This window comes from Chionomys nivalis, chromosome 8, assembly GCF_950005125.1.
Source record: "Chionomys nivalis chromosome 8, mChiNiv1.1, whole genome shotgun sequence".
NCBI lineage: Eukaryota > Metazoa > Chordata > Mammalia > Rodentia > Cricetidae > Chionomys > Chionomys nivalis.
The window spans coordinates 76,672,271-76,686,967 of record NC_080093.1 but is presented as its reverse complement, the minus strand read 5'-3'; the positions used below and the strand labels follow the sequence as shown (position 1 = coordinate 76,686,967).

At 44.6% G+C, this 14,697-nt stretch overlaps 1 protein-coding gene across 1 annotated transcript; it reads right to left on the bottom strand.

Moving 5' to 3' along the window:
• Nucleotides 1-834: 834 nt before the first annotated feature.
• On the bottom strand, nucleotides 835-13,055 carry Zp2 (zona pellucida glycoprotein 2). Its single transcript, XM_057778862.1, is given in 20 exon segments — nucleotides 835-994; nucleotides 1,816-1,893; nucleotides 2,212-2,308; nucleotides 2,388-2,503; nucleotides 2,506-2,523; nucleotides 3,632-3,656; nucleotides 3,658-3,821; nucleotides 3,960-4,084; nucleotides 4,171-4,262; nucleotides 4,341-4,522; nucleotides 5,434-5,560; nucleotides 6,246-6,430; nucleotides 6,528-6,624; nucleotides 7,689-7,850; nucleotides 8,520-8,564; nucleotides 9,303-9,452; nucleotides 11,087-11,181; nucleotides 11,796-11,879; nucleotides 12,813-12,904; nucleotides 12,997-13,055. Coding segments are annotated over 20 exon segments (2,139 nt in total). The 5' UTR covers nucleotides 13,044-13,055; the 3' UTR covers nucleotides 835-836.
• Between the last annotated feature and the right edge of the window lie 1,642 nt (nucleotides 13,056-14,697).

The window sequence follows — 14,697 nt, the reverse complement described above, 5'->3', positions numbered from 1 at the left end:
GCTCCAAATGTGAATCACTTGCTGGCACAAACACCATCGCCCTATACCAAAGAACCAGATGTGATCGCATGCTAGCACATACTCCCACCATCTCCCTGCACATGGGACCATCAAGTCTTGGACTTGAGCATCCACAATGAGGTGGAAACAATCCCCAAAGCCTCTTGATAAACCCCATATTTGCTATTTCATTATTGTAATAAAATTAGATACAAGTGGTTTCTTGCCTCCCCCAAACCCAATCCTGTGTCTTTGAGGGGCTCAAACACAAAGGACTCATGAGTATTTCTTCAGTTGGGCTGCAGCTAAGCCCCCATTGAACATAAATGACCTATGTCAGGGATAGGGCTAAGGGAGTCACAAAATCCCAAATAGGAAACAAGCCGCAAATTTACCTCTTCTTGTCTGAGTCAGTAGATGCCTACATAGGAATCTGAACAAGTCTCAGAACTACTCTGAAAAGTAATGCCTGAAGGAAGCTATTCCTAAATAGATTCTAGTCTTGGAACATAAGGCAAAGGCTTGGAAAGATGGGAGATGGCTCAGTCACGTTAAGCGGTTGCCTTGCAAACAGAGTACCTGAGCTTGAGCTCCACAGTTTGCTTTTTAAAGGCCCGTTGCAGTGGCACACACTGTATAACTGGTACTAGGGAGTATGACAGGCAGGTTCCTGTGGCCCACTGGACAGCTAGTCTAGTCTACTTGGCAAGTTCCAGACCCCTGAGACCACTTCTCTCCCTCCTCCCAGGGGAAAAGTGGACGGTGCCCGAGGACTGACGCAAGCGTGTCAGCGTACACACATGAACATGTAAGACAGGAGTTTTACTGCAGCCTCTTTATTTGCATGCTCGGTGATCCAACCTCGCAGTTCTTTCTTTATTCAGGTAACAGATGAAGCCGACAATCACCACTGAACCCACTAATGCAGCCACAGCAGCTACTACTTTAGCAGCCGTGTCCTTGGTAATCTCACTTCTTTTAGGGACCGTAGCATCTACAAAGAAAGCAAGCATTCAAGTCCTATGGTTGTGCTGAGGCCTTCTACAGAAGCTAAGCCTTTATTGCTTGCTCTCGGGAATTTGCAGTGGGCCCTAGCCTCACCTTCTCACCGTTCCCACCTTCACCCTCCTCTGCTCCACACCTCCCCCACCCCATTATTACCATTTACCCTCCCCCATATCCAGCTAGATGGACTGATGTCTGGAGATAGCCTCAACCTCTCAGCCTAACTAATGCAATGTCCTGATGGTTAGCTATCCCTGGATATGTGAGGTCATAGGGAAATTGGTTAGAGATTTAAGATAGCTTAATTTTACATTCTAGGCCTGGAGTTGAGGCCCTCTGGGGTGAGGCTAGAGATGATTATAGGAGCATAATCTCCTATGATTTCAGTTTGGCAGAAGTTAAAGGGATACTTAAGCTTGCCAGCCTACCAATCTGCTAGTAATATGCACGGAATTTCTTGGTATGGTAGGCAACGATCCTCTTAGAGATCTAGTGTGGCATTAAGAATCCATAATGACATCCAGCACAAGAGTAAAATTGCGAGTAGTGGGTCGTGAACAAAGACCACGGCTAAGAGCCAGTCCTACATGGTTCTATCAGACACTGAGACAGCAAAGCAAGTCTACCAGTAGGTACTGTACATGACCTTGCTGGTGACTTTCAGGAGAGCACACAAGAAGTTCAAGTTCCTGTGGGAAGGGAACTTATTCTACTTTGTTCTTATTTAGGTTATCATTAAGCATATTATTATTATTGGCAGAAAAAGCTAAAAGCTTGCATTCTCTAGTACCCCAGATTTTAAATGCATACCTTTAAGTGAAGAATCACCTGGCAACAGGAGAATAGGTCCTGGAAGGCTAACTGTCATTGTGTCTCCTCCGATGGCCTCTGTGGGGGAGACAGATAATCAAGGTTGTGTTTTGATCTCAGGAGTAGTGTGCCAGATGCATTAATGGAGTCCCTAGAAGATGTCCATGGACTATCCTGTGATGCGAATTCCACCTGCCTATCATGGATAGATTCTCAAAGGATGGATGGACTGGGCTAAACAAGAACCTATGCATCTTGGGCTCACCACATTGGTAAAGGAAGACTGGGAGATGATGTTCCTTGGGACTCGGTTGAGAATAAGATTATCCTAAAACTACTCAATTCTAGAAAACTGAGACTTGCTTTGACCAACAAGAACAGGGATTAAATTTTTACCTCGTTTGCTCCTCGAGGATGCAGGGCAAGTCACGGAACACAGAGGGGAGTCAAGGGACCCTTGGTTGCAGATCAAGGCACTGCAGTGGAAGTAGATCTGGAAGGGGAGGAAGAGAGTCAGGTGGGTTCAGTGCGCTCACCGTCAACCTGCCCCAGGTGACTTGGTGATCACATACCAAGCTAGAGAGCCCCTGTGCCTCTGACACGAAGGCAAAGGTCTTCACGTCAAACCTCTGGGAGTGAGCAGGATGGAGCACAGAGGAGCCAGCTGGGTGGAAGGTAGTGCGGTAGTTGTCCAGTTCATATTCACAGCTAGGACACAGGCACCAAGGTGGGGCATCAGTCACAGCAATTCACACGTGCACATTTGGACAAGGTGAGTCACATGTGGCAACCCTATGCTACAGCTGTGTCTATATCCTACCAGTACCTCGGTTTTACTTACATCTTTCTGACTGGACCTCACCATCAATACTCATGAAGTCCTATGTATAGCACTATGTAATGCAAATACGTATTTGTTTACCACGTGAATTCATAACAGACTCAAGTTGCGACCATTCTCCTTAGTGTGTGCATGTGCATGTGTTAAGATACCAGCTTACTTGTTGCACAGAAATGAGTTTATTATGTCCTAGGTAGTAAGTGTTTGCAATAGAAATAGAGAATTGTTGCCTTTCTGTTTTACATGCTAGCAGGTAGTGACGGCATTGAGAAGGGAAAGCACAAAGGTATGGAGAATTACAGAGGGCTAAGGGAAAATCAAGGCTGACCTCAGGGAAGGAATACTTGGGCAGATCTCCAAAGGTAAAGAAATGGATTGTGTGACTGAGTAAAGCTATTATGTGCTCTTGAGACAGGAGTCCAGCTGGAGTCTAGCACCTTGCAGCATATTCCCACAGAGCAGAGGAAGCTAAAGTATAGCTCCCCTCCCGGGTTCCTTACCTGCAAGGACACTTCAGGCAGAGCTGAGAGGACGAACAGCTATTGCCAAAAGCACTGTCGCATTAGATGCTAATGTGGGAGTTCTAGCCCCAGCTCCACTTACTGCTGAGGTAACATTTAGTAAGCTTGGCTTCCCTCGTGTCGGTGGCTCATGTTCCTCAGGTGATGCGATGGGACACATGGCGGCCAGGCATATGGCAGGTGGTCAGTAAATGGGCACTAGACTTCTCCCTCATGGTAAAAATGCACCAGAGGGAGGCTTTTTGGAGAGGACCCATTCCTTAAGAGTTCAGGAGGATAAAAGCAGCATGAGCCACCCGGTTAGACCCAGGACTGAGGACTATGAAACAAGGATCATGTCAGGGAATTCATGACCAGGGAAAGTCTCCTTCAGGTCCTAGGAGGATTATTTTCAATCACTGGTAAGTTTGGATGTTTTTGACCTGGGCAGCCCTGTGGTGCAGGGAATACATACCCATCCACGATGATATGCCACTGGGGGAGAGAGGTTGGGTCCGCAGAAGATGTTGCCCAGCAGTCATCCAAGACCAGCTTGATGTTGGAATCATTCCTGTTCAAGACAGTCACTTCCATGTAGATTGGCTGGCGGAGGTATCTCACTAGAGGGTACTCACCCTTCCCATAAGGTCGCTGGTAGGATTTGTCTGCAATTAATGGAAACCTCTTCAGGACTGAGGTGCAGGCTGGCTGCAAGACACATTAGGCTGGCAGCACTGGATGGGGGATTATCCACATAAATTCACTAAGTATTTTATCTGTTATCTCGAGTTGCAACACCTCACCTGGGTATGTTTGCAGGACCAGCATCAGCGGACCTGGCTTTACCAAGGCCACTGGAGAAAGGCGACTTTTGATATTGGCATTTAGTAGCACACTGTCTCTGGCGTAATAACACCTCACTGTCATTCTGGAAAATTTGGGGTAGGGAGATATATGAATTATGCTAACAAAATCCCTGTAATGTAAACAAAATCCCCAAGTTGAATATCATACCTGAACTCACTGTCCCTGTATATGATGCTTGGTGGTAGATTTTTCCAGAGAGCGTGTATTTCATTTTCATAGATGACTTTATCACCTTCAAACTTAAACGTTAGACAAAGCTGGTCAGCAAAGCACTTGCTTTAAAAGCCAGTCCTAAGTTCTTATCATTGACTACTTACTTTCTGTCGTGTTCCGCATCCGTTCAGAGGTATACGGAAGCGTACGAGCCCCAGTGCCTCAGCCTTGAAGATAGGCTGACAGGAGGAGTTCCCCACCAGGAGGGTCTCCAGGTTCAGAGCAGGTTTTGTTTGGTGGCTGTGGACCTCAAAATTCATGAACCCGTCCTGTGTACACAGTTCATCTGTAACCGGACAGCAGGAGAGGTTTAGAGAAAATAAGCTCACCCTGTGGCATTCTGAAGTCCTAGATCAATCCAGCAACTAAGCTTGAGTTGTCTTAAGTCTCCAAACAAATGATAACAGTTACAAGAGGTATATAAGTCACATGATCACTGTCAGCAACATACAGACCAGGAGACGTGGGAGAAGGGTCATAGAGGCGAGGAGGCCACAATCTGATAAATGATTAAAGTGTCTTAAGGATTCAATGTGGGTTGGCTATAAAGTGCCAGGTTTCATCGTGTCTCTCTCAAAATTTGAGAAAAATTTCCAGGAATTTTTTAAAACCAAGGAAGCCCATACAGGAGGCTCTTCAGCTATTAAGACAGACCAGCAGAACTCTGAAACCTACAACTGCAGGTTCCAAACACCTTGGTAAGGGACACTCAGCCTGAACTCACAAATCCCAGGCAGTTTAAGGAAAACTGAGAAGGTAGCTTTTGTTATTGGCCTGACCTGGTCTAGGTGAGGGAGTAAAGAGAAGCAGGGCTCACCTAGAGAAGGTGCCCCCTTAGGATTCCTTCCTAGAGTCCATGGGAGTCTTAGGAAAGTCTTAACCTAGAAGTTTGAAGCCTTTGTCCCTGGATGGCAGTGGTGGGGCTCTTGTGTCTCATTCGGTATAGCCAGGTTACTTAAATTCACTGGTTCCACAGTGATCTCCCTGCATGAGTGTTTGAGAACGGTAGCATACGTAGGTCTCCACCCCAGAACTTAGAGATTGCCGTTTCTGACACGGCTCATCTTCAGTCTCGTTGAGCCACAAGTGTTAATCAGAATCTTGATCCGTTCCATTTTCTCAGACACATTAAGAGGAGCAAAAAAGTGAAACAAAAGAACCCAGATAGTTTTGATTTTAAAAAGAAACATTTTTTACCTATGTAGATGGGTGACTCACAGGGGCACTCAGGATCTATCACCGCGGTCACCATGTACGGTTGGAGGTGAAAGGTCAGCTTGAGTGCCGAGAAGTAGAACTGATAATGTGGGCATTCGTCAGAGGGCTGAAACGAGAGAATGTCAGCTAGCCATCTCTGGGAGCCGGAGTCCCCAAACGTTTGCCCAACACTTCAGGCTGATCTAATTTCCTTCTAAGCCAAAACAAAAGAGCTTTCACTTTGTCAGGTCAGGGTGCTTCTCTAGACAGGAAGTTCATTGCTTAAACTCACGCACGCCCTAAAGCGCCCGGTCCTTCATGCTCTTTGTACTAAAGCTTGAATGAACAAATTGCAAAGGATAGTGGAGTCTACCCTCGCCAAGCCCAAGAAGGGCTCAAAGAACTCAACAGGTGTTACAGAATGCTATGGCTACACACTCCCTGCCATTCAATCCCTGGCAACTGCATCCATCAAGACTAGCCTCAGGACAATAGGAGATTCTTAAAAGGTAGAAACAAAAGACCAAGTCGCCTTATTGTATAACAGACCGTGGTGAGCATTCATTAGGTAGTTTTTGCTTGCCAAATGAACTGAGTGAGAAAAATATAGGAAAGTATCCACGTGCAGAAGGAGATGGTACTGGAGAGAACTTTCCTTAAAAATCTGTTCATGTAAAGAGATCAAGGGAGGCCTTGCACTATTTGAACCCATCATTCTAGCACGTAGGCTCTATGGGCAAGCCATGAGCTATCTCACACACTACCCACAGAGTACTTCAGAAGGCTCTCGCGGCATTCAGGGGAAAACATACTTTTGTTTTCAGGAGAGTTTTTCTGAAATGCAGTCTCAAGCCATTTGTTACTTCTTTGTCGATCCCACTGGTGTGCCATTGCCTCTCGGGAATGCTCCTTTCCCCAAAGCCCACAGACTTTAGCTTCCCAGGGAACTCTGGTACGGCGAGAGTCATGTGTGTGGCATTGCAAGTCACAGACAGATCTGCAGGCAGTGATTGACAGAAAATCCATTATCAGCCTTGGTTAAGTTCTAAGAAGAACGTTTCCCACTGCTGAAGCTGTGGTCTCTCGGGCCTCACCTGATGCACAGAGAGCTTGTGAGGAGAAGGTAATCCTCTGCCCAGGCATTGAGAACATAAGATTCAGATTCACAGTGTAGAGATGGCTGCTCCCTTGCTGGGGGTTGGGAAGCAGATACGATTTAAGATATTAGTTTGATTCTCTAACCAGTGAGAGCCAATATGATCAAGCTTCGGGCATCACTTTGGCACAAATGAGAAGTCGGTATTTTATTCAATCACTGCCAAGGTGCTCTGGTCTTAATCGTGTCTTCTATAATGTCTGGAAGACTAGTGCTGTCTGTGGGGATGACCTATAGCTGACCCAGTTTTAGGGAGACAGCAAGAACTGACGACCTTATAGCACTGGTCAGAGTGCTCACAGAGCCCAGCCATCCTATTATGCTCAAGGTGAAATAAAACTTTTTATTTAAAGTAGCCCATGTTTGAGCACTTGCCAGGACCTGTCTCAAGCATAGCCATGCGTGACTTAACAGTGGGGTAGATCCTAAGAGATGCACCATCAGACAATTGTCTTTGCACAATAGAGCATGGCCACATAAAACCTGCTTTTGCCATTATCCACCTAACATGTGTGTGAAACCTTTATCCAATGGGCAGTCCAGGTTCATGTGGAACCACTATAAACATGGGCAAGGCATTGGACTATGTTACTGTGGCTATAAGCAGGCTAATTCAGCTCCACTCCAGTCTTATGGGGCTATCGTCATATGGTCCATCGCTGGTCTACACATTATACAGAACATGATTATAATAAATCAATTTAATGTCTCACAGATGGCCTGGAAGACAGGGCAAACAGTGTCACCCCAGTGGAACACCTTCACCCCTAAGATTCTATAAAAGGGGGGAAGAACACATACCAAGGCGGGTGTCTCTTCTCCCCCTTGAATTCCTATCATCCAATGCAGCACTTGATATTAGAACTTACAGGCTGCTTGTGACAGATTCTCACTACGTAGTCTAGTCTAAGCTATCCTCAAACTCACAAGTCTCCTGCATCAGCGTCCCATGTACTAGAACTACAAGTAGAGACCAATCTGCCCACTTAGATATACCTCTTTAATTGGCAATATAGCCCATTTGAAGCCATGGTTAAGATCATACTTAATGACATTGGCCATTTCCTTGATGGTGATATAAAAGGGTTTTCACACCTACCACATGTTGAGTGACTCCAGTAGCATTGACTGGCACATCAAGGGTTAATTTCTCGCTGTCAATCAGAAGATTAAATCCTTGTCTTAAGGCATCATTCAGGGACAGAGTGTGGGTTTGTGTGCCATTGCCAAGCTTAATGGTCCATCCCATCTCAGGTGCATTCTTCAAAACCAAAAGACATGAAAATAATCCCAAGGGGTCCTCTGACCCACACGTGCTTGCCAACAGCACACCTGTTCATGACTGTACAAGTGCACATGTACACACATGTATGTACACATACACACACACCACACCCCATTGTTTAAAAGACTGGCACTTAAAATGTTAGATTTTTTTTTTTTTTTTTTTTGGGTTTTTCGAGACAGGGTTTCTCTGTGGGTTTGGAGCCTGTCCTGGAACTAGCTCTTGTAGACCAAGCTGGTCTCGAACTCACAGAGATCCGCCTGCCTCTGCCTCCCGAGTGCTGGGATTAAAGGCATGCGCCACCACCGCCCGGCTAAAATGTTAGATTCTTGTGGTTATCAGATTAACGTGACAATGAGCTTTAACATGAATTTAACGTGACAATGAGCTTTAACATGAATTTAAATGCTAATATAATTCATAAGTGAAGAATTATATTTTAGGGGTTGGAGAGGCGATGCAGTAAATATTTACTACTCTTCCAGAGGACCAAATTCAGTTCTCAATCAATATTATACAATTCACAAGTGCCTTTAGCTCCAGTTACAGGGCTCTGACACCTCCTATCCGCTACAGGCTCCCGTCACGTATGATCCACACGCGCGCAGACACACACCCGTTCAGAAACAAACTGTATACTCTTACCGCATTATCATCAGCAAACTTAGAGAAAATATGTGGGAAGGTAAACTGAAAAGGAAAAACGAAAAGATTAGGAGAAAGTTTCTAAAGTTCTGCCGCCTATTTTGCAGGAAACACCCAGATTAATTGACAAATTAATTAATGCCATTCTTCCAAGAAGCCTGACTGTTGCCACACGGTAGGAAGAGCATATGGCCAGATGTGTCTTCCAGTCCTGTCCTTGGATTTTACCCCTTTGGGTTTCAAAAGGCATCAGAGAAAGTAGACGAGATCCAATTACAAGCTGAAATACTAGACTCAAACATACAACCTTCTTTACATCCACAGAACCAAGTACAGCATCAAGTCATTGCTGCCACGATAAAGTAGGGCCTATTACTTAGTGGTCCATGGTCCATGCGAGCCTGCCGAGCATCAACACAAAAGCAGAAGGGCTGCTTTGTCTGTTTTCATGTTTTAGTTTGGAGCCAGGACCTGGACCGTGTGATCAGTCAATCCCGCGACTGTCGGTGTGACTGTAGTTAGTCTTCTCTGTCGCTAGGCCTGTGGTGCTCGATATTGTGCGTACTCAGTCCTTAAGCTACCTTGTCAGGTCAATGCTGGTCTTCCATGTTAGCCTTGGAAACAAAGCCTCAGAGTGGTTGAGAAAATGCATCATGGTCACACAGTGAATAAAGTAAAAGTGAAATTGAAATCCACCCAGTTATTAAGCCCAGCTACGACCACAGCACCATTCTATTTCCCCTACTAAAGCCATAGGAGAGGCAGCCCTCCAATTTCACTTACAGATATAAAATCCTTCGTGCAGACTATGGCGTCTGAAAACTCGTAGATCTCTTTTGTAATAAGTGGACAGAAGAAATGATGCAGGCCGCCTGTATCTCTTAGGTCAGTACTGTTGTCCCGCACTCTGATGCTCACCTGGTACCCACCAACCTGTGTACAAAGATAGTACGGATGAGGAGTTAGAGCCTCAGTGGGACAGGCAATTCTAGAAGACTGAGTCTGACATTAGAATAGAAAGATATTTCAGTTAGGCAATACAAGTTCCTGAAGGCACTTCATTCCTTTGCCAGAATACTATATCGCTAGCTCTTTGAGATATCCTCGTAAGCCCCACTGGTTGAGAGGAGAGCTCCAACGTTAGGGCTAAAGACTGCTTCTGTTATATTTCTATATTATGTTTTGTCTCATGCTATTCCCAGACATCTATATAGGTTATTCAAATACCCCCACTCAGCAGCTAGGCAGACTTTGCTGAGTGGGGTATCTTTGTTACCTTGATCTCATGGAACTTAGACAAAGACAATTGTTATCGAACAATTTTCTGCTAAGAGTTAGAACAGTAACTTAGAATTTTATGTCATTTTCACCTTAAAAACTGTTTCTAATTCAAAGACCACCACATTAAGTCTATGAGACTAGGTATGGCCATTCACAGCTTGTAGTTTTAGCAGACACTGGGCCCAGGGAAATGCAGTTCTAAGCTTCTTGAAGTTGGGAAGGCTTGTATTCATAGGAGGAAGGCATCAAGTTGGAAGGGATATGCGATTGGGGAGTCCTGGGAGAAACTGGAAGGAACAAGGAAGGGGTGGATATGATGATGGCCAAGCACTGTATACGTGCATGATGATGGCCACACTGTATACATGTATGAAGCTTCAATAAAGTACAGGAAGTTTAAATCAGTACAGATTTCCCCAAAGATATGTGATTCCTTTTCTGGGCCATCACAGAGAGTCTTAGTGGGCTAGAAGACTGCTCAGAAAGCAGAGTCTGAATATACACAAAGCCTACCCTGTAGGGTCAGAGGATATGGCCTATTAAACATTCAATTCCCAGGACTCACTCCCACACCCACATCAGCTGAAATCCTTGAGCACACCCCGAACCCCTAGGTGACTCTTTGCACATGGACGCTTGAGAACTTCTGCCATGTGGCAGGTTTTTATTACACCTAATGACCCTAATTGGGCAATCCTGTTGCTTGGCAATAGAGAAACCCTTATTGCTTAGCAACTGTTTGCTTTTAAACACCTGTTCTTAAGCTAGGTTCTCGTCTCCTGGCGCCAGAAATAGCCTTCTATCTCACATAGGGTTCTAGTAAAATAGCTCCATGCCCAAGCATTTGCTCCAAGTCATGTGCCCTGCTTTCATCTCTATGGTATCATTAGTCTTGATACCCTCTGGGGGTGGCAGTATCTTTCCAGCTTTCTAATAAGCGAACAGCGGCTTAGCAAGGTTAGGTGGCTTACTTGAAGTCAAACCCGGGACTAATAGCTCAAGACCTGGGATTCTTCAATGCTTATATTTCAGAGCTTTCCACCTCCCTTGGGCATTATAAGCTTATACCCATATCGATTCCAGTAATAGAACCTATCCCATCTCCAGAATGTTCTTAGGCATGATCCAAAGTGTCCTCTGGGTATGTTAGCAGCCCATCAGAACAAGGCAGTTTGATTGAGGACTGCTGTTCTGTTTCAAAGTCTAAACCCTTAGCCATCAAGTTGAATACCAGTAAATGATTAGGTTCCTCCTCCCCAGAACACTCCTCCAAAGCAATTACTTACCAGTCCTGTGGTACAGGTTTCATAAGAAAGCTTCATGGTGAGGTTTTTTGAGTCCAGGGCATAAGTGCAGTTCAAAATCTCAGCACCGGAGGCATCTACAGAAGACAGATAACCAAGAAAAAAACACACTCCAGTGTCAGAGCCAATCGAAGGTTCTGAGTCAGGACTTAATCCGCATCTAAGGCGCTTTTATCACTTATGACACAATTTGGCGAGGAGACTCAAACTCTGTGTTGGCTGTGACTTACAGCTAAAGTTTCCCAGTGGATCCCACAAAGTCATACAACCCAGGAAAGACAGGTGTTCTCCCTCTGAGTGGCATCGGTCAAGTCAAGGACCCCAAAGCACCAAGGAAGATAGATGCCAATTGCTCTTAAGTGTTGGGGTCTTGTGTACCCAAATAGAGATGGTCTTGTTTTCTACAAATTGGAATTAAGATTAAATAGTACAGTGGCTGGAGAAATGGTTCAGAGGTTAAATGCTGTGGCTGTTCTTAGAGGACCCCAGTTCAATTCCCAGCACCCATATGGCAGCTCACAATGGTCTGTAACTCCAGTTCCAGGGGATAAGACACCCTCACAGAGACACACAATTCCAGGGGATAAGACACCCTCACAGAGACACATTCAGCCAAAGCACCAGTGCCCATTAAAAATTTAAAAAGGAATCATTAAAAAATTTTCACAAAGGTTAAATACATATTACATACCTACAACAGAAGGTTGCCATTTTTCCAAGTCAAGACTACTTAGAAACTCAACTCTCACTCCGTCTTCATCACAAGAGACAGTACCTGGAGAACAGATGAGCTATTTGGAAGCCTTTTGAGGTACTGGAGAGAGACACTGTTCCCACAGGTAAGTGTGGAAACACCATCTTCCTCAATAACATGAAAGACTGTTGCCGGTTGGGGAAGGGGAGGGCACTCATCCTTAGGGAGCTCCCAGATTCAGATTTACTAATGCAACACAAGCTTTAAGGATGTTCCTAGTTCAACACCCAGGGCTCCTAGGAGAACCCCAACTTAGTGTTAACATGCCAAGGGCAGAGCCTAATCAGGGGTTGCCTGCTGTGGGCCTGGAGCGGCTGGTTGTGGGGATCGTAGGTCTCTAGAGCAGACGCTTCCTCTGCTGTCTTCCAAATTAAAGCTTTAAGAAGAAAATCCTGGGTAAGTCCCAGGGATTTTTTTTTTTCCTCCAAGACCAAACTCTGTCCATGACTGCCTTTCTAAGGCCTCTGGGGAGAATCCCAAACTTTGTTTCAGAGAACAGGTCTGTCTGTGTCTGCTGCGGATGTCTTAAGCTTAGGACGTAGATGAAGACTGTTGGTCTTCATCTATGAAAACACGAGGGCTCAGTGTATGGCCTGAGCTAGGTACCAGGAAATGCAAAAGCAGCAAGGACAAAACAATAGAAGTTGTTTTGTTTTCGTGCATCTAGCTGACATAGCAAGCTCGCAGATAAACAGAAGAAGTTTTTTTTTTTTTAATGACTTGACTAAAGTAAGAAGGGTGTGAAGCTAGGCATGAAAACCAGCATTAGGGAGGTTGAGGCAGGTAGATTGAGGCATTGAACTGAGGCCAGACTAGGCTACACAGCAAGTTTCTATCAGGAGGGATGGGGAGAGAGGAAGAGGGGAGAAAACAGGGAGGAGAAAAGAGCAGAGAATTGTTCCATCTGCAGCCAGTTCTCTTTGGTAGGAGGGTTCCCTCACCCAAGAGACGTACCTGGGAAGGCAGGAGGGTTCTTCGACTGGGGAAGACTGAAGGAGTTTATGGAAGCCACAAGGACAAATAAGAGAGAAAGCGACCTGCAGAGGCTAAGATAGGAGAGAAAGAAAGAGCTAAGAAAAAGTGAACTTAAACAAATAAAGCCGTTGCATTCCCTCTCCTCATTCCCAGACCGCCTCACCTCCTGCAGCATGGAGGACCTAGCCCTACCCTCCGTCTCCACACCATGTTGGAAGACACCACCAGAGCACCCAGGCTGAGGCTGTACAGGCAGCGCTGCAGGCAGCTCTGCAGGCAGCTCTGCACTGTTATAGCAGAAGGCAGGCTATGACCCCACCCTCTGACCATTGGGGGCACCTGGATCTCCCAGCCCAGCTGAGAAGGAGGTATTGGGGGAAAGTACCATCTGCTCTTCCTTACACTTGCCTCCATGTTCTGCCAGCAGCTTTTGAGGGGCAGAAGGAAAACCAGGGTTCCCTGAAATTGGCCTCAGGTGAGTAAATTAGGGGCCCACCACAGGATTTGGGGCCAGGGGAGTTCAGATCTTGAGCAAGGGGTTTACAGTTCCAGTATAGTGATATACTGGGTACGTTAAGGGATGGCACTCGTTTATACCACTAAAGTTTGCTGTAGGTGTGGCAATGGGAGAGAGAGAGAGAGAGAGAGAGAGAGAGAGAGAGAGAGAGAGAGAGAGAGAGAGTTAAGAAAGAATACATTTAAGCAAATAAGGCCATTACACCCCTACCCTTGCTCCCAGAATGCCTCATTTCTTGACTGTTGTGGAAGTCAGAGACCACTCCAGTGATACTCATGATGTACTTTTAAGAAATATATTTTAAAAAATTATATGAACTTATGTCCATATATAAAAATTTAAACTTAATTTTAAAAAAGACACAAGAGTGTAGAAGCCTGAAGTAATTCTTCTGTAATTCCAGCCCTCAGAGGCTGAGGCAGGAGGACCACAAGCTGAAGATCAGCTATATCCTGAGATTCTACTCTGGAAAACAATCTTTCCCAAAAAGAGAGAAAAGAGTCGGCTTTTTTTTCCTGTCTCACACAGTTTATAACAATAGGTAATAAGAAATCAAATTTAATAGTCATACAGTGATCCAAAAGTTCATATTTATAAGTAATCAACTTTAATTGAATGATTTACAACAGTTGAGGGGTTTGCTTTCTCTTTTCAGGTTTTACAGAAAGGGCACGGTGAGGGGCAGAGTAAGGAAGAAAGCAGGTGAAGAAACCTCAGACATTTGCCTGTTAAAATCAGCCCACTGGGGTCGTTTCTTATCCCCTTTTAAATTTTTTCCTTTGTTAGATATAAAAATAACAAAAGAGTCTCTCAAGAAACAGAACCACAATATTATAATACATCAATTTGGCAGCTGCTCCTGTATATTTTAAAAAAGTCATTTTATTTTTAACATGAACAAATTATCTTAATGCTTGAAGTTTTACATTCCAACTTAGAGAATAGAAAATCTTCTGGAGCATACAAGTTGATTTGAGGGAGGGAAGAGGAGGCTTTTTTTAAAAAAATTAAAGATTAAACATCTTTGCACCCAGAGAAAAAAATTGGTATTTTAATATATATATTTAATATATATATTAATTTTAAATAACATTAACCCTTTTTATCTTCTGGTTTTAGAAATGTTTTCTTAAAAAAAATTCTTCCATAAAGTGAGGAAAACAGGGGAAAATGTCAGTCATATGCACCAGTAAATAATAATTATTAATATTACATACTTTCATTAATTTTAAATAATAAGACCTAATGGAGGTGCAAGGCAGGAGCATATGGTTGGCTTTAGGCCTCAGTTGCCTCCCAGTGCACACCCAAACCACACACACAAGGGGGGAAAATGGCTGGGGTGAC